Source organism: Typopeltis vanoorti, chromosome 10, assembly GCF_054136105.1.
Source record: "Typopeltis vanoorti isolate ZY-2024b chromosome 10, IOZ_Tvanoo_1.0, whole genome shotgun sequence".
Lineage (NCBI taxonomy): Eukaryota > Metazoa > Arthropoda > Arachnida > Uropygi > Thelyphonidae > Typopeltis > Typopeltis vanoorti.
The window spans coordinates 33,265,741-33,290,985 of record NC_143558.1 but is presented as its reverse complement, the minus strand read 5'-3'; the positions used below and the strand labels follow the sequence as shown (position 1 = coordinate 33,290,985).

Below are 25,245 nucleotides of genomic sequence, written 5' to 3'. Positions count from 1 at the left end.
TTGCATATTTTACATTTTGCAAATTTTGAATCTTCACATAAATCATAAAATCTAAATATATATATTTTTATTATTATTTATAGTCAAAACTGTCGTCTCTTTTAATATTTTAAGACAGATTTTAATACTTCATAATATAAACAACTTTTAAGACTGCATAATATAAACTAAAATAAAAACATTAAAGAAAGCACTGTTGCAAATGTAAACTTTGTATGCATTCTTACACGATAATGTGGGGCTTTTCCTGATTTGTTGCATTTATTATGGTGGATGTAACAGGAATTTTGCTGCTTTGACTGGCTGAATACTGAATCTTTCTGCTTATTCAGCCGAATATCTGAAAAACACACCGAATTGGTCGAATACAGAACCAAAACTGAATATTCTCTACATTATTTATAAACAACTGACTGCTCTCTCTCTCTCTCTCTGATTAGTCAGAACACAGAACCATGAGATATAATTTTCTCATTAATATGCAATGTGAAAATAATTTGATACTTTTCACATTAGGCAGGGATGAGTGCTTTCATCAAAGCCAAATGTATGCGGGGGGGGGGGGGGGGGGTTTGTCTCGTGATATATTAGAAACCCATAATTAAGGAAACATATCATCTGGTATATTTAAAATAATCAATAATAAAAAGCACCTGTTTGTATCGGTATCTTAATACTGGAATGAAAGTAACCAGAAAACATTCCCTCCAAAAGTCGTACTGCACAGCTACAAGCAAAGCACTTTTATTGGTATTAAGCCATTACACTGTAATTAGTGACAGAGTAATTATAGTGTTTAATGGATTAGACTGCTGAAATTTATGATCCAGTATAGTGAAAAATGTTTTTCTCCCACAGTCACAACACAAAGTTGTTTTATTGTAACACTAAATCCAAATAACCTATTTCAATGTAATTTATAAGGGATTTTTCTTCATGAATATATATATATTTATATATATGTAGAATTTTTTACCTTGGGTATAATATATGTTAAAGATACCAAGTTATTTTAAATATAAACCTGTTTTTTTACTCCATTTTTTACTACATTTTTTACTCCATGGAGTAAAAAACCAGGTTTATATTTAAAATAACTTGGTATCTTTAATATATATGTATATATATGCGCGACACATGACTTGATATGGACATGTCAGCTTTGCAAGTTACTTGTACTACAAAGTTAATTTAATCATGAAATATTTGCAATAATAATAATAAGCAGTCGACTATTAGCATAAGCATGTGGCTTGCACAGCCATGAGACTCATTAAGGTGTGAGTGGTTTCTTCAAATAAGAAACTATATTTTACAAAATTAGTCACCAATAAAATTGTTACAACACACATCAAAAATGTTTTTGATTACCAAAATACTGGTAAATTTTTAAAGGATTTTTGCTCCATTTACCAGTAAATTGATTTGCTGCTATTGCAATCCCTAGTCTGAAACCTAATGTGTCATATGACCAGAGATATGCCTGTACAGGATTTAGAATTTTCTTTCATAAGCGAAATCAAAATGATATAATATTAATTAATACTGGAATGTAAAATTGTTTGTAGAATTTTTGGCTATGTTTCATAGCCATTTTCAATGCATTACAGGAAGATAACTAAAAAAGAGAGAGAACAATTAAATAAATCCATCCACATTAATAGTTATCAAGAAATAAATTAAAACAAAATAACTAAAATATTCTTAAATATAATTAATTAGTTACAATATATGAAACACATGAATAGTAGTATTAATTAGGATAACTCTTCAAATTTAAGAAAGTTTAAGACAATTGTTTTTGTTAAGGTTGGGATTGTGAATGTGTGCTTCACAACTTTCTTTCTAGAGTCTTTCCAGAAGAAAATAGCTTTTGTGCAGAACTTTATTTCACTGAATTCTGTGTTTTGTAGAAAAGTGTTAGTTACCAACACTTTATCTATAAAACACAGATTTATTGGAATCTTAAAATGAAATATATTCTTAATCTTCTTCAACATGAATTTTTGTGCAGAACGACGACCAGTCTGTCTATAATCACATAAGCTGCAAGAACAGGGGATTATTGTTTTCTTGCAAAACAATAATTCCCTGAATCTCTTGCCAAAGAAATTTTTAACCAGTAATGTAAAATCCCACCTCAAATTTTATGAATTGAATGTAATACAGTTTATATTAAATGCTTCACAAATTTAAGTCTCAAAGTGGGCTCTGGGTTGAAAAAAAGTACCAGGCTAATGCATTTTTCTATGCTCATGTTTTGTAAAACAATCCATAGACTCAAACCCCCCCCCCCTTTCAAATCTTCTATTTGGTAAGATATGTAGTAGATATGTGTTCTATTTGGCCTCAGGCCCAGACACATTAAACTTCTTCCTCTGTCACCTCAATAGTATACAACCAGGAACTCATTTTATGATGGAAAAGGAAAATAACAATAGTTTACTCTTCTGAGACACCTTAGTAACACACTTTCAAATGGCAACCTTTTCTTCACTGTATACAGAAAATTCACTGACACAGTCAGATACATTCACATACTCTCTCCACCCCCATCCCTCCCAACAATATGACATCATTAAAACTCTAACCAATAGACCCTACAATCTTTTTTCCAGTGAAACCTCTCTTTCAAAAGAAATCAGCCACATATACATCACCTTCCTATCCATTGCCAATGGCTACAGTTTTTACAGAATTAAAAACATCATCAATCCTCCCCTAAACTGCAGTCATCCCTTCAGAAGGATTTCAGAAATGCCACCATTCCCTACATTTGAGGTATATCAGAAAAAATAGCCGAGTCATTAAAAAAAATGCAACCTCTGCACAGCTTTTAAGCAATCACTGGAAACTAGTTGCCCTTATCCGTTCTAAGCCTCCATCCATTTAGATAAACACAAAATTTACATCTGCAATCGTGACTATGGTCAATCTGGTTGTTTTGCAGACCATGTATTGGGTACCACTCACTGGATCTCCTAGAAGAAAACCACCACCATGCTACATCACTACTATGTTCACTGGGCATCTACAGATGCTGTATGGTCACTCCGATGCTTGGTGATGCCTGTTGTTTGCTTTTCTGGCACCTCAACTCTCTGAAGATCAGTCACTCCACACACGCCATCCATCCATCTCATTGATGGTCTACCCCTGCCTCTTTTTCCAGGAACTTTACCTTCTATTACTGTTCTGAGAAGTCCTCTTTCCATCCTTTCTATGTGTCCAAAATATTTTAACTTTCCTCTGTCAATATCCTTAAGGAGCCTTAAAGTTCTACTGATCTTTTCTAACACCCATTCATTTGTACGACTTTCAGTATAAGATGTCCTAAACAGCCTTCTGCACCACATCTCAAAAGCAGATATCCGTTTCTTATTTTCTTATTTCCAAGTCTCACATCCATAAGTCGCTTTTGGAAAAACAACTGCATCCAAAATCCTCAACTTTGTTTCCATGGAGATAGATCCATCCTTCCAAATTTTAGACAGGTCTCTGACTGTTGTTTTAGCCATTCCTAACCTTTTTCTGACATCTTCTGAACAGCAATTCTTTACATTAATAATGGATCCAAGGTACTCAAACTTGCTGACTTCCTCAATTCTTTTTCCATTAAGGTACACTTGTTTCTCAATAGCTTCTCTGTTTCTTTTCCCTTTGAGAACCATGATCTTTGTCTTGCTAGGATTGAGTTGAAGTCCTCTGTTATTACTGATCTTGTTAACTTCGTCAAGAATTAGTCCTAGTTCTTCGATGTCATTACAAGGGAGTACTGTATCATCAGCATACTGATCAATCTACCTCCTATCGTAATTCCTGTCCTGAGCTCATCCAATGCTTCACACATGATATCCTCTACATATATATACTAAACAAGTGAGGAGAAAGTAAACATCCTTGCCTAACTCCTTAACCAATTTGAAGCCAGTCAGTCAATCCAACACCTGTTCTTACTGTGGCTTCTTGCTCCTTATACAAGTTGGCTATCAACCTGATAGTATGTTGAGTAAAATCCATTCTTTTCATTACTTCCCACAGTTTCACATGCTCAACACAGTCAAAAGCTTTAGAGTAGTCTAAGAAACACATTACCAGAGGAAGTCTGAATTCTTTATATTTTTCTATGATCTGTCTAAGGCAAAGGATCTGATCTTTGGTGCCCTTACCTTTCCTGAAGCCTGCTTGTTCCTCGAGCACATCTGCTTCAACTTTGGCCTCAATCCTATTTAGCATGATCTTTAATAAAATTTTGCTTGCATGAGATATCGAACTAATAGTTCTATAATTCTTGCATGCCTTCATATCATCTTTCTTATGTAGTGGTATGAAAACTGACTTCTTCCAGTCTCTAGGCCATGATCATGTCTCCCATATCCTTGTAATCAATCTATGAAACACTGTGGCCTTAATTAACTCTGCTGGGATTTCATCTGCACCTGGGGCCTTATTGCTGTTAAGCTGCTTAACTGCTCTTTCAACTTCATGCCTAAGTGGAGGAGGTTCCAAATCAAAATTTTCTTGGTGGGAGGGCTCCACATTTTCTTTATCCACTCTGCTGTACAGTTCCTCACAGTATTCTTTACATCTGTTTTTGATTTCCAAGTCTTCTGTTAGTAATGATCCATTCCTGTCTTTGATGACATTCAATTTAGGCTTAAACTTGTGCTTTAAGCATGAACTAAATAAAACATCCTTTTATAATTATACCTTCTCATCTGGAACTCTATTTCTTCACATTTATTTAGTATAGAACTTTTCCTTGTCCTCCTTGATGGCTCTTCTGACTTCTCTATGTAATCTCTTGTATTCTTCGGTCCCTGTGTCTCTGTTTTTCCAACCGCCTTCTTTTGATTAGTTCCCATGTTGAATCTGATATCCATGGGTCTCTACATCATGCTGCATCATAATAAATTTAAAAAAGAAAGACTGTTTTTGGAATCTGCAGTGGCTCTCAGAAATCAACCAAATTTAAACAGATATGGGTGCAAGAAACTTTCCAAAATTTGGGAAACACTAATCCTCAGAGATTCCAATTTACAACCTTATGCCTCCTACAAATGCCCATAGATAGAACCACCTATATAGCCAAATGTTTCATTCTGTATTATGTTACTTTTGTGTGTGTTTTAATTATTAGTTGTAATCCCTGAAGATGTCTCAGTGACTGAGACAAAATATTGATAGCATTAAAAATAGTTTTTAATCTTTCCTAGCGCCATCAATATTCCATTAAACCTTTAACATGATACAATGATACATTTGATTAATGAGATGATTCATTTGGATCTCCTCCCCACCTTTGTATTAAACTTTTGCTAAATTTTTCAAATAATGTTTTTTGTTGTCTAGAAGTTCATTAAGGTCTGAGAGGTTTCTTCAAATAAGGAACTATATTTTACAAAATTAGATGTATTTGGTCATAAGCAAGTTCAGTTTCTTCATCAGCATGGCTACTTGCAGGAAAAGAAGCTAGCAATGCCTTTAAGATATCTATGTCTTTAGTCTTATTTTTCTATCTGTGATTTGACAGATATGAAAGTTACTTCTAACTTATTTATTTTCATTTTTTAAATTAATTAAAACTCCAACTTCATATTTGCTTCCATCTTATTTTTCCAAGATTCTTCAATCTTGGATCATATTTCCTTTGTATCTCTGTTTGCTTACTTCAGTTATATCCATTTTAATACCTTAGAGCTCTTCATCCACTAATCTTTTCCAGTACAGTATCCAAATTATACATTGTGTATAGAATTTTGTTCATTCCTTCTTGTTTAATGTCCTATCCATTTTTAAATCATGGTCATTTATTTCCATCTAAGACAACTTTCCCTTGAAAGTTTCTTCATATTTATAGATGAAATTTGTGTTATATGTGATTATATTAATTTGCCTTGGGTGTTACAACTATCATTTTTTTCTCTTCATATTCTTATGTGGGGGGGGGGGGGGGTTATGGTTTTATCTCCCACATGAACAATCAGAATGGAAGGTGCATAGAAGCCCTTAGTACATTTTCTAACAGCACAGGGTTTGAGAATATCATAGAGCTTCTAATAGCATACAATCCAGATCTGGTGCTATCTGATTATTGTATGTTCCATTTAGTGCCTCACTTCCTGCATGTCTGCTGCTCTGCAGATCTGGAGTGAGTCAAAATGGAGTTGAGAGTTTTTCACCTCCTTGGAAGCAAAAATCTATCAGTCCTCGTATAGAGATTGAACTGCTTGCAGAGAGAGAGAGAGAGAGATATCAAGAACATAATGACATATTTTATTGAATACTGCTTCAGTATTCAATATTTATAATTCAGTTGCAATTTGAAGAGGTGTAATTTTAAAATATAACTCTAAGAATTGTAGAAGCTTATGGCTTGCTCTTATTATTATTATTTATTATTTTATAAATTTTATTTTAGGCGTGACAAACTTTGGATATGCATGGAGTACTGTGGTGGTGGCTCCTTACAAGATATATATCACAGTAAGTATGAGCTAGTGTAATGCAAATTTTTTGAATTGATGAAAATCAAATAATTTACAAGCAATGCAAGTGTAGTTTTCTTTATTGCATTTAAAGGTAGCATTCAGTTTCACCTTAAACAGTGGTGAAACTTCAGTATATTTTGAAAGAATCATTAGTCAGAAAAAGAAAAAAAAAAAAAAGAAGTGAAAACTATGTAAGCATTATAATAAATGCAGAAAAAAAAATAGATCCAAAACTAAAGTATTTTTAAATATGATATTTTGGCAATGAAAATGTTTTAAGAGAAGACAATACTGAATTTTTCATTTATTCTAAGATTTCAACATTACTCTTTGCAGCTTAATATTTCAAGTCTAATAATGATTATTCCAGTTTGTAAATGCAGTAAAATTTGTTAAAAGAGACTGCTGATATTAGCTACAAAGAAATAATAAAATTAATTTAAAAAAAAAAAGGTTTACTAATAATACTATTCAGATTTATTGTATACTTTTCGGTAGGTTTTTTTTCTCCAGAGAAATATACAAATAAAGGTATTAAAAATCGCAAGTAAATTACAATATTCAAAAAATAGGAATAAACAGTTCAATAGTTATAGGTACATTGCAAATATCATAAGTATGCATATGATGCAAATGATACTAAGAGGTACATATAATTGTGGTGGTGGTAAAAAGTATATACATCATATCCTAGGTCCTCATGGTTGAGATGTTTAATAAGAAAGGGTGAGATATGATGTAAAATGAGCCCTTAATTTTTATTACACTGGGTTGGTGGTGGGATTTGTAGCATTTTGGAATTTTGTCTTCTCTCTAATACAAAGATGTCTTTATTAACTGTGAGAGTTCCTAATTGCTGATAACGGGTTTGGATGTGTTTTAGATGGATTTTCCATGATAACTGTGAAGTTTTACACTTATCATGAACATTAATACATATTCATTCAAAATGAAAAATTTCATTGGATTAGTACCAGATGAGCATAATCGCTGTTACTGAAACAAATAAGACAAAAATAGGTGAGATATAAATCTACTAAGCACACTAGATATTATATTCAGAAATAATGATCAGGGAAAAGCAGCAGCTAGAGTATTTAACACTAAATATATGAGGATAATCTTAAATGGCAGGCAACATCATGTAGAGTGATGTGTTCAAATATCAGAATGGTGAATTGGACAGTGAGACTTATTTGTTCCTATCACTCCACAGAAGGTTACTAAGGAAGATTGTGGGAATTTTTTTGAGGCATTACAGAAGGCAGCTGATGAAAGGAAAAAAAAAAAAAGGTCATTGTCAGAGATCTAAACAGTACAGTAGGAAATGATTACCATATATGTAGAAATAAATGTCTTCAGAAAATAGCAAAGTTAATAATAATGGTAAGTACCTGCTGGTTTCTTATTTGGTATGGGTACTACTTGTTACTAATGCCATGTTCTAATATAAAGATGTACACAAATTCACATGTAGAGAAGAAATAAGAAAAGTCTCATTGATTATGTTATTGTTGATAATATTTTTGTGATGGTTCGAAACATGAGTATACAGAGCATTTGCAATAGGAAAGTGAACACCATTTACCTTTGAGCAGAATAAAATTGAATATCAAATTGAAAAGAAAAATGTTTAAGAAAGTTTTTAAAAAAATCAAAGTTGATTAGCTTTTGAAGGTACACTATGGACTCAAATACAGAAATGTTATTGAAGAAAAAATGAAAGATTTTGAAGACAAGAGCCAAGTTTTGGAGATTCAGTAGCATATCCTGATGAAAAACATTTATTCAGCCAGAAAGGCATGTGATGAGATTGTTTTCAAGGATAGAAAAATCAGAATGTTGGACTCTGGAAGTTAGAGGCAGTCATGGAAAAGAAGACAGTATCAAACGTTTCTGACAATTAAGTTACCATTTAGTCTGAGGGAATACAGAGAAAAATGTAAGAAAGTGAAGTAGTGTGTAAAAGTCATTGAAACCAAAGTAAGAATATTGAAGAAATGGAGTAATTACTTTGAAAGATTGCTAAATGAGAGAAGCAGTGACAGCAGATGTCACTGCTGGAGGTGTAAAAGTTTTTCAATGGCAACACTACATAATTCAGAAGGCTTATGATCAGAGGGTTTAATTCCAGATGATTAAAGTAGAGCTCTCATAGCACCTTTCTGTAAAAGGTAAATTAAAACTGAATCTGAGGGCTGTTAGATCTTGAATGATGGCTCTATCAAGAATAGAACTGCTCCATTCAAGATTTATCAAGAAGAACAATATCAAGCAAAAGCACACTTGTAATCTTGGCAAAACAGACATATTATGTGAAGATGCAGATATTAACTTTGCTTAAAAAGGAATTTAAATATAAAAGAAGAGGTTGAATCTTAAATTAAAATGAAATTGAAGGAGGAAATAAATATTAAATTGTACTATGTTTAAAGCTATTGTCTAATATAGATGGAATCTTAATTTGTCAAAAACATCAGTGTTAAAATATGCCATGTATAAAGTCATGTATCATCGTGCAAATGAAAGTTCAAAGGTTGCAGTTTGACTACCAAAGATGATGTAATGAGCGATGAGTAAGCATTTGTGGAATGCACAAGATATTCGCGTTCCCCGAAAAAAGCGATGCACGTACAGCAAGGAGGTGACGTCACTCGGAGACAGCAAATGGGAGAGCGTCGTAGACAAGTTTGGAGCACTATAAGGGGGGTTTAAAACGAATTCACATTGTTGAGAGAAACTTCCTTTTGTTTCTTTTTATGTTTTCTCCTGGTTCCTGTGGTGCTCTCTGGTTGCGTGTTCGAGCAGGAGACCCTCCCCCGCGGGTCTCCTGCTCGAAGTTCCCGAGCGGATCAGCATGTCTGATACCTGACTAGACATGTGAAGACAGCAAAGTGGCAGCGTGTTTCCCGTTGCTGAGCGGCGTGAGTTGAAGAAAATATAACATGAGATGATGGCAGCGTTCGAGTTTTAGACCATCTGTGTGGATCTGACTGATGAGAAAGCAGCAAAGGATTCCTTCGAAGGTAAATTGTGTTAGAAGCGGCGATGCAAAAAGTTTGTAAGCCCAGAAGAAACAAGTGGTGAATTTGGGACGAGCACGTGACGACAATCCATCATACAGAGGGACAATCTATAACAAAGAACAGACGTAAGGATCGAGAAGTCATCTAACAAGGTGGTAATGTACAAATCTTCCTTTTTTTGTGTTATCTATTGGTGATGAAGGTGTAAAATGGACAGTTTAGAAAAGAAGAAAGAGAGATTTTTGAGACAGTTTCCTGTGTTATGTTAATTGAATTGGACTGGTAGTCTACATTCATAAGTTGTCTAGACCAAGTTTAATACCGACATCCATGTTTGTGATATAAATGAACATTAGATTCTCATAAGTGTGTTTAAATAGCCTATCTGTTTGATTATTATTACCCTGCTTTACTTGTATTTTAGTATTAACCTCAATTTGCTTGATTATATGTGTTGTTTAAATATAAATGTAATGTTCTTAGATAAATAATAAATGTGTTTTCCCATGTATACCTGAGTTTGTCTGAGTAAGAGATTGAATTTTACCACTCACGAAAATATCGAACCAATGTTTAGAGGAAAAAGGGGAATTTAAGATTGTCAAGGCCATGACTGTATACTGAGAACTTCTGACTGGCGCAGCATAAACAAATAAATTTTGTCAGAGATCGAAGAGAGAAACGGCCCCAGAAAGTCAGTTTAGAAGCCAGATCTCAGCAGGCACAAGGAGAACAATAGAGGTAAAATATTTAAGAAAACAACAACGTAACAGGGCAATTTCTGTATTCAGTGTTCCTGTTAGATTTATGCGAACATTCTTGAAAAAAAGAAAAAAAAAGGCTAAGAAACATTGTATGATATAAAGCTAGGCCAAATAGAATTTGTTAGGATGAGAATTTCACATTAAAACAAATAGTTGAGAAATCATACAAATATAGCAAGTATCTGTATTTTAAGTATTATTGATTTGGCAAAGGCATGTGATAAAATTCAAGAAGAATTAAATTTCTGTAATATGTTACTGAACACTCAGTACCAGAAATAATAATTTCTGTTACTGTGTGTTCCTGTTAATTTATACAGACATTTTGGAAAAAAAGGCTAAGAAACATTGTAAAAGAGAAAGCTGGGTTCAGGCCAAATAGAAATGGGATAAGATTTTCACATTAAGACATATAGTTGAGAAATTACACAAAAATAGCAAATACAGGCGTCTTTAAGTCGGATTTGTATGTAACTCGGATCCCTGATGAACACTCATATATGGTAATAATAATAACAGTACTATAATGGCTCATATATGGCAATAATAATACAGTGTAATAATAATAATACCTTTTTACTATAATAATAATAATTTTCAGAAACTATTGTGCTTTTTATTTTAATTCAAACAGAATGTAAAAACAAACTCATACACATGAGTTTGTTTACATGTACTGAAGAAACTATTTCCTGAATTATTAATTTAATTATTTAATTCAGTGGTTCCCTAACTTTTTTGGTTCACGGTACCCTTAGTGTATCAGAATTTTTCCACATTGCCATAAGTCAGAACATAGGCCTACCTAACAGTTGCAGCGTGTAGTTTGTGCAGTTATTTCAGTGAAAATATTGGAATATTTTGCTGTGCACAGTTTGGGAACACTGATTTAATTATTAATTATCATTATGGGGAGCCTTGGGAGCCCGTTCGTAAGTACGGAATGCAGTAAATTGGATCGTACTTAACCGGGGACTGCCATCTGTATTTAAGTTTTGTTGATTTGACAAAAGCATGTGAAGAGATTCAAAGAGAAAAACTGTTCATAACACTACAGTGTTATGGAGTAAATGGAACATTATATTGAGCATTGCATAGTCCATATTTCAGTAGTTAAGCCAGAAGTTGGAATTGAAAGAGATATAGGAAGATGGTTTAATGTTAAATCAGATGTAAAACAAGAGTGCACACCATCTCCTGTGTTATTCATCATATGTATGCATCACATTATGAAGGAAGTGCTATCAAATCTGTTAATCTCAGCTCATTACTTTATGCATATGGTGTTACACCCCTAAATAAATCTACCATAAGTTTGTAGGATTCTCTAACTAAATTGTATAACTGCTGTAATAAATTTTATATGAAAGCCAGCAATAAAAAGATGAAAATAGATTGGAAGATCGAAAACATCAACTGCATCTTCAATGGAGAACCTACAGAACAAAGAAACACATTTCAGATGTTTAGGCACAATTTTAGTGAAGATGGCAAATTAAATATGGAAGTAGACAACAGAATTAGCAAAGCTGGTATGGTAGGAAGTCAACTGAATAAATTTATATGGAATAAGAAAGAAATTAGTCTAAACACTAAATTAGTGATTAACTGTATACAAGACAGTATTCAGACCAGTTTTAACTTATAGTTTAGAGCATTGGATTAGAAATAAAATACTTGATCAATGATGAGATGACCACAGGTATGAGAGTTATGAGAAAGATTAGGAGAATACAGATGACATCAGTGGTGGGGGGAATGAAAACTGAGAATATTAGGAAGGAACTTGACATTATTTGCATTCAGGAATGTATGAGCAATGCTAATCTCAGGTGGTATGGTCGTTTAAACATAATGGGAGAAGAAAGGTTAGCAAAACAAGTGTTTTTTTACCAGAATGACAGGAAAGAGACCCAGAGGAAGACTAAGATCTAGGTTGATTTCACTAGCTCAAGCTGGCATACATTAGTGCGCTTTAGAAGACTGCAATATAAGATCCAACAATGTTGGATTCCTGACAGATAACGATTGGTTTGATGGAAAATTATCAGTAAGAAGTTAGTAATGATGCAAACTTTTCATGTACTATCAAAATTTCTTGTACACCCCATGATAGTACTTATCAGGAATTAGATGGTGATGGAAAACTTAATGACTAGCACACATTTAGATTGTAGTTGGGTCAGTGTCTTATTAGACACTAATATAATGCTAACATAGCATTCCAGGCAAAATTATCTAATAAAAGACTTCTGAATTTGGCCCAGAGAATTTACTGACCACCCTTAACACTTATTCCAAAAATATTCAAGGCTGTAATTTCTTTATACAGCATTGTAGATGCCAGAGATTCGCCCTCTCAAAGTTTATCTGAATGTTTATGAAGGTTAATATACTCATACAGGAAGAACAGAATCCATTCCAAGAATCCTTGCACTTCATTGAGAAAGCAAATGATTTAATATTAGACTCAACTTGATTTCCTGCTAAGCCTTTACTCTATAGGAGTGACACCTTATGTTGTTTACAAGAACTTTTCTCCCTCCTGACTCCAGCAAACTGCATGGATGCTCTGATGTTTTTTACATTTTGATGATAAATACTACCAGTAAAAATAATGTCTAGAGCCAGGATCACTTTCTCCATTCTTAGCAGATTTATTCATGGAGTCCTTTAAAAAAATAGTCCCCTGATAACTTCTATTTAAAACCTAAGATTCTGGCTCTCGGGGTGCTTAAGGGTCAAAACTGTATAACTGAGAGGAGACTGCCACACAGCCTTTAAAGGAATGCAGAGAACCGACCAGGGCTTCTGACCTAATGTCCAATTCTCACCTTCTTGTGGTGCACCTTGTTGGGTATCTACCTGGATACTGAATGAACGAGGATGAGCTGGCAATTTGGAATTTAGCTGACCAAATTATATTCTTATTGGATAAACCAAAATAAAAAATGATGGTACAACATGACAAAATTTCATGCCTGGTGGGGCATCGCAAGGTTAAACAAGGCCCCCGTTGTTTAGACCAGGGAACCAGGGCGAACAGCCAAAAGTCAGCTACTGTAAGAAATCTGAAAACAAACCCCAACTCAACATCACCAGAGTTAAAGATCAGTACTATCAACATAAGAAGCCTGAATGGCAAAGAAATGGAGCTAGTGGAGGAATTAGATAAGTATACAAGATCGACATAATAGGGGTGACTCAAACAAAAAAGACAAAAACTAGTGAGACCTTTCTGAGCAATAAATACAAAATGTTGTATTCAGGCAATGAAAATTAAAGAAAAAGAAGGAGTAGCCATAGTATTCAACACAAAATACGAGGTTAATCTTCTTGAATGGCAGGCAGTCTCAAGTAGAGTGATGTGGGCAAATATCAGAATGGGGAACTGGGCAATGAGACTTATTTGTGCCTATGGTACCACAGAAGATTCTACTAAGGTAGAAGCGGAGGAATTTTGTGAGTCTTTATAGAAAGCAACTGACACAATGAAAAAGGAAAAGTTGGTCCTTGTTAGGGATCTAAATAGCAGAGTAGGAAATGATTGTCAGACATACAAAAATATTTTGGGGAAATTTGGAGAAAAGAGCAAAGCTAATAATAATGGCAAATACCTGTTGGATTTCTGCTCAGGACATGGACTGGTTATTACTAACACCATGTTCCAACATAAAAATGTGCACAAATTCACATGGAGAGAAGAGGCAAGGAATAAGAAAAGTCTCATTGACTATGTTATTGTTGATAGTGATGTTTTCTCCCTGGTGCAAGACACCAGAGTGTACAAAGAATTTGAAATTGGAAGCGATCGCTATTTAGTCTTGAGCAGGATAAAATTGAATTTCATATTGAAAAGAATAACATGTAAGAAAGTTTTAAAGCAAATAAAAGTTGAGCAGCTCTCAGATGTGAACTGTAGACTAAAATACAGAAAGATTATTGAAAAGAAAATGAAAGAGTTTGAGAACAGGAATCAAACCTTGGAGATTCATTGGCAAACTCTGAAGAAAACATTGATTGATTCTGCCAGAGAGGCATGTGGTGAGGTTGTGTGCAAGGATAAAAAAATCAGAACTCCCTGGTGGACACAGGAAGTTAAAGAGGCAGTGAAGAAAAAGAAGAAATCATATCAAAAGTTCCTGGCAAATAAGTCAGCTTTTGCTCTTAGAGAATACAGAGACAAATGTAAGAAAGCTAAACACTGTGTAAAACTAGCTAAACAAAAGTCATGGGAGGACTTTGGCAAGAATATAGAAAATAAATATCAAGAAGGTGATAAGATATTCTGGAGGTTGTTGAAGAAGCTTAGAAATGGAGGAAAGAGTGCGGTAAAAGAAGTTAGATATGATAAAGGTGACATGAAAACAGGAGCAAAAGATATCCTTGAAGTATGGAATAATTACTTCAAAAAATTGCCAAATGAAACAAGTAGTGATGACAGCTCAGTGTTAAAAAACACTCAACAGGCATAGAGTAAGGAATACATATCCATACTTGAATTAGTGGAAATGTGGAAAGGCAGCAGGAGTAGATGATATTCGACCAGAAATGCTGAAGTATGGTGGTATAAGAGTCTTACAGTGGCTGCACTGCATAGTTCAGAAAGCCTGGACAGAGGGACGAATTCTCAATGATTGGAGTAGAGCTCTCATAGTACCCATATATAAAAAGGGAAATAAAACTGGATGTGAGAATTACAGAGGTATTTCCCTAATGAGTGTTCATGGCAAGATATATGCAAGTATACTTGAGAAACGGTTGAGAAGAATTGTGGAAGAAAAGCTTGGTGAAGAACAAGCTGGATTCAGGCCAAATAGAGGCTGTCAAGATCAGATCTTCACTTTATGACAAATAGTCGAGAAAGCATTGGAATATAACAGAGATCTGTATTTAAGTTTTGTCGATCTGGAAAAGGCATATGACAAGGTGCCAAGAGAGAAGCTATTCAATATGCTACAGTTATATGGTGTCAATGGGGCATTATATATCAAGTAATACTTAGTCTGTATTTGAGTTGGAAGTCGGCAGTTAGAATTGAAGGATGTACCGAAAGATGGTTTCATGTTAAATCTGGTGTGAGACAAGGATGTACATTATCCCCTCTGTTATTCATTATCTATGTGGATCACATTATGAAGGGAAGTGGTATTAAACATGATATCAAAATTGGAGATGTTAATGTCAGATCTTTGCTTTATGCGGATTATGTTATACTTTTGAATAAATATCCACTACAAGTTTGCAAGATTCCTTGACTAAATTGAATAACTGTTGTAATAGATATAGTATGAAGGTCAGCATTAAAAAGACAAAAACAATTAAAATAGGTAGAATTGTTGAAAATGTCAACTGTTGTGAATGGGAACCTGTGGAACAAGTAAAACATTTCAGCTACTTAGGCACAATTTTTAGTGAAGATGGTAAATTAAATATGGAAATAGACAACAGAATCAACAAAGCTGGTATGATAGGAAGTCAATTGAATAAATTCATATGGAATAAGAGAGAAATTAGTCAGAACACTAAATTATCTGTATACAAGACAGTGTTCAAACCAGTTTTAACTTATGGATCTAAGAGCTGAGTCAGAAGTAAAATACTTGACCAAAGACTAGAGACCGCAGATATGAGAGTCCTGAGAATGATTTAAGGCGTGAACAGATGGCATCATTGGCAGTATCATATTAAAAACGAGGATATTAGGAAAGAACTTGACATTGTCAGCATCCAGAAATGCGTTAGCAGAGCTAATCTCAGGTGATATGGTCTCTTAAACAGAATGGGTGAGGAAAGATTTGCAAAACAAGTGTTCTCTGCCAGGTTGGTAGGAAAATGATCCAGAGAAAGACCAAGATATAGGTGGATTGATACGGTACAATGTGCCTTAGACGATAGAAATATAAGATCTGATAATGATAATGTTGGAGTCTTGACAAGTAATAGACTGATTTGGAGGAAAATTGTAGATAGGGAGTTAGTAATGATGTAAATTTTTCATAGTACTATCATATCCTGTACACCCCTTGAGGGTACATGTCAGGAATTTGATGATGATGAAGATTCTGGCTGTCTTATGTCATAACATTTTTATCACCTGTCCAGGATTTAAAACACTATCATTTTATTTCCATGTTCAAATTTCCATAAGTTGTTGCTATGATTCATGTTGCAGTTTCTGGAACAGAAAACTAATAATAATAATAATAACTAGGAATACAAATAAATAATTTACTGACTAGAATTAATTATTTACAAGCGATGTTTCACTGGCTCAAGCTAGCATTATCGGTCACTTTAACAATACACACTCGTTGAAGACAAAAAACAAAATGACCTGGATAACAAGGACAGTCGTGTATGGAGGACAACAGTGGCACCCTTTGTGGCAATTCTTGTTATTAAAGATGATGAATAAATAAAGCAGTGTGCCAAAATTTATTCAAGATCATACTTTTGGTGCTGTTACAGTTACCTGGATTCTGTAGAACTGAGCCACTTCCAGGAACAATCTCTCTGCTTTAAACTGAGAATTGTGAAGTAGCCTGGTTTTTTTTCCATCTGATAAAGTGGTCTTTTTGCAAGGCATGTTGTGAGAGTCCATTTTTGGTTGGTTGTCTGTTTTGTATATATATATTGTCCTATCTTTCTGAAATACTAAGTTCCACACTGGCATGGTATGCTGTAGACACCTGGGAAGGAGAGAAAGTCCTGGCAATCCTTGATTTATTGGTCTCAGGAAGGTAGTCACTTTGTTTAGAGGTTTGTATTATTGTCTCTGATTCTGTGTCCAGTTTATCTGTTGTACCTTTGATGTAAAGTATGCTGTATGTGTAGTCTGGTTTAGGGATGAGATTTATTGTTCTTTTTTTGGTTGGTTGTCTGTTCTGTATTATGTATATATATATACGCCTGGGAAGGAGAGAAAGTCCTGCAATCCTTGATTTATTGGTCTCAGGAAGGTAGTTACTTAGTTTAGAGGTTTGTATTATTGTCTCTGATTCTATGTCCAGTTTATCTGCTGTACCTTTGATGTATAGTATGATGTATGTGTAGTCTGGTTTAGGGATGGGGATGAGATTTGTTGTTCTTTTTAAGGTGGTTGGCAAGGCTTTTTTTTTTTTTTTTTTGGGTGTATCCATTTTGCTGGAATGATATGAGTAAAGGCCTGTTGTTTCGGTGCAGTGATGGTCCCCAAGGTCAAAATTTGCTCTGTTTTGGTGGCTTATGGCTTGAAGATTCTGAGTTTCTGTGCAGGATCATGGTATGAAGTAGCATGTAGGTGTCTGCTTGTGTGTGGGCTTATGGTAGTCTAAATACATGATGAACCAATCTTCTTGTCTTGTAACTAAAGTATCCAAGAAGGCTAGAACCCTCTTCTTTTTTTCCTCTTCCACAGTTCCACAGTGAAACTAATTTGAGGATGGATATTGTTGAGGAAATATAAACATTAGAGAAGACCTATGGGCCATCTGGCCAAAAGGCAAAGACATCATCTATATACCTCAGCTGGGTTTTGGTGGGAGCAAAGTGTCAAAGATTCATATGATTCCATGTATACATTAGCAAAGGAAGGTGAAAGTGGGAAGATCATTGTTACACCTTCAATTTGTTTAAAGAGTTGATGGTTCCAGCTTAAAACTGATTTAAGAGCACATAAAAAGTTGGCAAATGTTCAGAGGATAAATTTTGGAAAGAACTAGTGTATCATCTACTGGAATATTTGTAAAAAGGGAAGACACATTGAAACTTATTAAGTGATCATTCTCTTCTAATTGAAGATTCTATAGTAGTTTTAAAGTGCATGAAGTTTTTCTATCTAAGTCAATGCCTTGCTGATGTGTTTGTTGTATTCGGATGCCAAATGTTTAGCCAGTTTATAAGTGGGACAATTTATGTCATCCATGATGTGATGCAATGGGGCTCCAGGTTTGTGGACCTTAGGTAGCCTTCATAGTTTTAGTGTATGCAAATAAAACATTTTTAGTGTGCACAGTTTCAGTCGGCCAACTTATAATGTTATCTAGCATACTTAAAGTTTTATTTTTTGTTAATTCTGTAGGGTTCTTTACAATAGGAAAATAAACTGATGTATCAGATTGTCTGCAGCATCTCCTGCCAATTTGGAACTCAGTATTTCAGACAGACCTTGTTCAGGGGAGAAAAAAAAAAATATATATATATATATCGGGAATGGATAACCAAAAAGTGGACTCTTCACAACATGTGCCACTTCCAGGAACACAAGTTCAACCGAATTTAGTAACTGATGGTATGATCTTGAACATATCTTGGCACACTGCTCTATACCTGTTATTATTGATGACAGGAATCACCACAAAGAGCGCCACTGTTTCCCCCTCTATGCACATGACTCTCCTTGTTATCCAGGTCAGTTTCTTGTTTTGTGTCCACTGAAGTGCCTCTGATAATACTAGCTTGAGATAGCAAAACATCGAAAATTCTGATGTGAATCAGAACAGCCTATCATCACATCTACTTCAGGTAAAAATTCTAAAATATAATAGGCCATTCCCAAATTTGAATCCAGGTGTTGCCCTAGCTGGCATGAAATTCTGTCATGTTGTAATCATTTTACATTGTGGTTTAAGTCAATCATCATCAAATTCCTGTTCTTGTACCTTCAAGGGGCGTACAGGATATGATCATACTACATGAAAAATTTACATCATTATCATTACTAACTTCCTATCTACAATTTTCCTCCAAATCAGTCTGTTACCTGTCAAGACTCCAACATTAGTAGATCTTATATTTCTGTCTTCTAAGGCAGTGCTTCCCAAACTTCTGGATGTCAGGGCCCCCCTTTGCAAAAATTAAAATATTTCATGCCCCCCCCCCCCTCGAAAAAAAATCGTAATAGAGAGATATATTATTATAATATTTATTGTATTTATATTAAATACAAAACATACACAGCGAATATTGCAAAAATCAAATTCATATATTACATTTTTTGCCTCTTACCTTTTGGTTCTGAAGACGATGTGGGCTGTTCTGGTAAAATATGAAATACTCCTTTTTATGAGTCTGTTTCTGCTTCTTCTTATTGTTCGCGAGAATTTTTAAAATTTTTTATCAGCCACTTATCCATCTCAGGGTTAAATTTTTTAACGTAGAATAGATCAAATAATAACACCACTTACCAATACTGGCACACCACAGACTAACAACATGAAATTAGTGAATATTACCTGAATAAGGGAATCGCTGGACCAGGAACGTTTTTCTCTTTTGTGACTTTTCTCCCTTTACGGTAATTAAGCCTAACGCGAAACAGACAGCAATGACAGGTTATTAAGAAATGCATATGATTGGTGCGGTATTAACAAAAGATCGTGCAACCGAAAGATAAAAGCATAGCTGACAATTGAGTTGAAATGCTAACTCTCTTCAACCAAATTCCATACGTGAAACTTCCATAACATTCATTATATATATATATTACTTAGTTTTAACACTTTTAACGAATTTTAAACACGTTCGGCTTGAATTTTATTGCTGCCTTGGGAAATTGAACTCACACACATCTAATTAATAACAATAGTTTTTAGTTAGATACTATGTTTGCCCATGCAACATGGTTTTGTTTCAGTCTATATAGCATAGTTTCTGTATGGGGGGGGGGGGGGGGAGAACGTGATTCATTAATTAGTGTGTTTTTATCCAGTTGTCTCTATTGTTGCACTATTTGTTGAGAAATATATTACACAGACTCCTCATACCTTATTCACCTGGCATAATAAAAGTACTTGTTTTTATTGCCTCTGCAGTATAGTGGGCTGTTAGGGGAGGACGTGTTGTTTACCACTGCAAGCAAGTTACTATCTCCCCACATGAACTTGTTTAAGCTTTTTTTTCATGTGTGAAGTATATGCGAAACTTTTATTGGTAACAGAAAACTAGCTCGGATGACAGTGATAATATAAAACAAGTTTTGATATGTATATAAAGTCAATATCAACAGTCCCCGATTACGAACGCGTGATGAAAGGGACAGGAAGATTTGGAGCTTCCCTGGAGAGCATTCGAAGTAAATACAATTACCCACTGCTTTGAAATGAAAACATATGAATAAGCAATATTTACTAATATTCATTAAGCGCCGAAATATGCAGGAAGCAAAGTTTGGGAAACCAACACCAATGTGTTAATTTTTTCCATTAAAATATAAAAAATAACAAGAAAGAAATAATAAATAATAAAAGTTAAATATGTTTCTTTTAAAATAAAAAAAATCTACTTAGTCTTAAAATATTTTAAATTTGTTTTCATTATTTCACCCCCCCCCCCCCCAACAAAACCTACATCCCCCAAGAGGGCCACAGTCCACAGTTTGGGAAGCGCTGTTCTAAGGAACTGTTAACTGTATCAATCCACCTGTATCTTGGTCTTCCTTTGATATTTTTCCTGCCAACCTGGCAGAGAACACTTGTTTTGCTAATCTTTTCTCTCCCCATTCTGTTTAAGTGACCATACCACATGAGATTAACTCTGCTAATGCATTCCTAGATGCCGAAAATGTCAAGTTCTTTCCTAATATCTTCATTTTTAATATGATATTGCCATTGATGCCATCTGAGGTCTCTAGTCTTTAGTTCTATTTTCATTGTCTTTGTCTTGTTATTGCTGACCTTCATACCATATCTATTACAACAGCTATTCAATTTAGTCAGGGAATCATTTTTGAAAATTATTGGAGACAACTACCGTGTTTGAATAAAAAACTTTAGTTTAAAATAACTAAAATCTACATTCGACGTTTCGACCTTTATGTCAAGGTCATCTTCGGGAGCATACAACTATACACAGAAAACAAGCTACACTACAATCAAACTGGTTTGTTAAAAGATACTAACCAACCGCACAACAATTGTTGGACTGACCTCTGGTGGGGAAAAAAAAAATTATAAAATCAACGCTAGAGTCCTATTATTAGTATTATCTGTTGGTTGTAGAAAACACATTGGGCACAACAACAAGTATCTATCTATATACATATATTAACATCATGATTATACTTGTACATTCCAGCCAGGAATGTACAAGGTTTCTAATACTAGCTGGAGATTGGCTACAGTCCTGACTTATGCTGGATCTTATATATTAGATAGGCTGAATGTGTGCCATCCAGATCCTTGGAATTTTCATGCCATCTTTGTTATTGATATTTGGGTGGTTTATCAGGATTTCGCAGGCTTCCTTAAATTTCCTTTCATACCAGGTTTTTGTGTGGCGTAAAGAGTGGGTGCTTTTCCAGTTGATTTGGTGTAAGGTGTTGAGCAGGCGTGGTCTGAGAGGCCTGCTTTGCCATAATAGTTATATTTAATGTGTCTAATGTGTTCTTTCTTGCGTATAGGGATTGTCCATCCTGTTTCACCGATGTACAGTAAGTTACAGGTGCAGTGGATACAATAGACTCCAGGAATTGCTAATGGGAGGAGAGGATCCTTAGAGGAGTTGAATATGGTTTTAAGTTTAGTGGGTGGTTTAAAGGTGGCATTGAGGTTATAATGTTGTAGGATTCTGTTGATTTTTTCTGCTAACCCTTTAATGTATGGGATGGCTATGGTTTTACTGTAATCTAGATTCGTTTTTGTTGTTGTTTTATGGAGTATTTTATTAATAGTATTTTTGTTATAGCCATTGTTATATACATAAAAATATACATATATGTTATATACATAAAAAATACACAACACTTTATAAACAAAATTAAAAACATAAAACTCGACAAAGAAGACTTATTAGTCAGTTTTGACATTTTTGCCCTTTTCACTAATGTCCCCATCAATGACACAATTCTCCTACTACAGAACAAATTTCTGCCCGACATTACGGCCCTCTTTGCCCACGTACTACAGTCTGGTTACTTCGTGTAGCAAAACAAATTTTACCTACAAAAAGAAGGTACAGCCATGGGCTCACCACTACCCCCCCCAAATTGCTAAATTCTACATGGAAACCTTTGAAGCAAAGGGCTCTTGATTCTGTCATGCTAAGATCGACAGTCTGGCTTAGATACGTTGTTGACGTGTTCATGATCTGGCCGCACGGCGATAAATGCTAAACACATTCCTTGGCCACCTGAACAAACAACACGAACGCATACAATTTACCATCGAAAATCAAAATTCGCTCCCGTTCCTAGACACACTAGTCACACGTCTTCCTTCAGGCAGTCTATCCTTCATGGTCTACCGAAAACCGACACACACTGGCCAATACACACATGCTAATTCATACCACCACCCATCACAAAAATATGGAGTCATTAACACCCTTAAAAACAGTGCTACAACAATTTGCTCTAACCAACAAGCCCTGAAACAAGAACTAAAAATTGTCAGCGACACATTCATAAATAATGACTATAACAAAAATACTATTAATAAAATACTCCATACAACAAAAACAAATCTAGATTACAGTAAAACCATAGCCATCCCATACATTAAAGGGTTATCAGAAAAAATCAACAGAATCCTACAACATTATAACCTCAATGCCACCTTTAAACCACCCACTAAACTTAAAACCATATTCAACTCCTCTAAGGATCCTCTCCTCCCATTAGTACATCCTGGAGTCTATTGCATCCACTACACCTGTGACTTACCGTACATCGGTGAAACAGGATGGACAATCCCTATACACAAGAAAGAACACATTAGACACATTAAATATAACCATTATGGTGAAGCAGGCCTCTCAGACCACGCATGCTCAACACCTTACACTAAATCAACTGGAAAAGCACCCGCTCTTTACACCACACAAAAACCTGGTATGAAAGGAAATTTACGGAAGCCTGCGAAATCCTAATAAACTATCCAAATATCTATAACAAAGATGGCATGAAAATTCCAAGGATCTGGATGGCACACATTCAGCCTATCTAATATATAAGATCCAGCATAAGTCAGGACTGTAGCCAATCTCCAGCTAGTATTAGAAACCTTGTACATTCCTGGCTGGAATGTACAAGTATAATCATTATGTTAATATATGTATATGGATAGATACTTGTTGTTGTGCCCAATGTGTTTCTACAACCAACAGATAACACTAATAATAGGACTACCGTTGATGTATATATGTATATATATATATATATATATATATATTTTTTTTTTCACCAGAGGTCAGGCCAACAATTGTTGTAGTGGTTGGTCAGTATGTTTAACAAACCAGTTTGATTGTAGTGTAGCTTGTTTTCTGTGTGTAGTTGTATGCTCCAGAAGATTACCTTGACATAAAGGTCGAAATGTCGAATGTAGTTTAGTTATATTAAACTAAAGTTTTTATTCAAACATGGTAGTTGTCTCCATAATTTTCAAAAATGCATTTGGATCACTGTGTAAAATTAAAAGAAAGGATTTAGTCAGGGAATCTTGCAGACTTCAAGGAGATTTATTTATATAACATCATCTGCATAAAGCAAAGAGCTGAGATTAACATCTCCAATTTGGATATCAGGTTTAATACCACTTTCCTTCATAATGTGATCCATATAGATAATGAATAACAGAGGGGATAATGTACATCCTTGTTTCACACCAGATTTAACATTAAACCATCTCTCTGTACTTCCTTCAATTCTAACTGCTGACTTACAACTCAAATAAAGACTAAGTATTGCTTGATATAATGCCCCATTAACATCATATAACTGTAGAGTTTAGAATAGCTTCTCTCTTGGCACCTTGTCATATGCCTTTTCCAGATCTACAAAACTTAAATACAGATCTTTGTAATATTCCCATGTTTCTCAACTATCTGTTGTAAAGTGAAAATCTGATCTTGACAGCCTCTATTTGGCCTGAGTCCAGCTTGTTCTTCACCAAGCTTTTCTTCCATAATCCTTCTCAACCATTTCTCAAGTATAATTATGTAAATCTTACCAGGAACGCTCAGTAGGGAAATAACTCTGTAATTCTCACATTCAGTTTTATTTACCTTTTTATATATGGGTGCTATGAGAGCTCTACTCCAATCATCGGGAATTTGTCCCTCTGTCCAGGCCTTCTGACCTATGCAGTGCAGCCACTGTAAGACTTTTATACCTTCACACTTGAGCCTTTCTGGTCAAATAACATCTACTCTAGCTGCCTTTCCACATTTCAGGCTTTTGATGACATATCCATACATATCCATAAACAGGAAGATATATCCAAAATATAGATATATCTTCCTGATTGCATACCTGGTCAGTGTTTTTTGATCACTGTGCTGTCACTGATTGTTTCATTTAGCAATTTTTCAAAGTAATTACTTTATACTTCAATATTTTTTTCCAGTTATCATATTACCTTTATGATCTCTAATTCCTTTTACAGTACTCTTTTCTCCATTTCTGAGCTTATTCAACAACCTCCAGAATATCTTGTCACCTTCTTGATATTTATTTTCTATGTTTTTGCCAAAGTCCTCCCATGACTTTTGTTTAGCCAGTTTTACATAGTGTTTAGCTTTCTTACATTTCTCTCTGTATTCTCTAAGAGCACAAGCTGACTTGTTTCCCAAGAACTTTTGATATGCTTTCTTCTTCTTTTCCTTCTGTCTCTTTAACTTCCTGTGTCCACCTTGGAGTTCTGATTTTTCTACCATTGCAGACTACCTCACCACATGCCTCTCTGGGTGAATCAATCAGTGTTTTCTTCAGGGCTTGCCATTGAATCTCCAAGGTTTGGTTTCTGTTCCCAAACTCTAATTTTTTCTTGAATAATGTTTTGTGTATTTTAGTCGACAGTTCACATCTGAGAGCTGCTCAACTTCTCTTTGCTTTAAAACTTTCCTGTATGTTCTTTTCAATAATTTGGTTTTATTCTGCTCAAGACTAAATAGTGATGACTTCAAATTTGAAATCCTCTGTACACTGTAGTGTCCTGCACCAGTGAGAAAACATCACTATCGACAATGACATAGTCAATGAGACTTTTC

At 34.7% G+C, this 25,245-nt stretch overlaps 1 protein-coding gene across 1 annotated transcript in view; it reads left to right on the top strand.

Annotated features, from left to right (window-relative positions):
• The window catches only part of hppy (MAP4K3-like protein hppy), a 452,362-nt gene that overhangs the window by 63,243 nt on the left and 363,874 nt on the right, over nt 1-25,245 (top strand). The window contains exon 4 of the mRNA XM_090399556.1: nt 6,422-6,486. Coding sequence (XP_090255682.1) covers nt 6,422-6,486 — 65 coding nt within the window. The remainder of the gene's footprint in view (nt 1-6,421; nt 6,487-25,245) is intronic.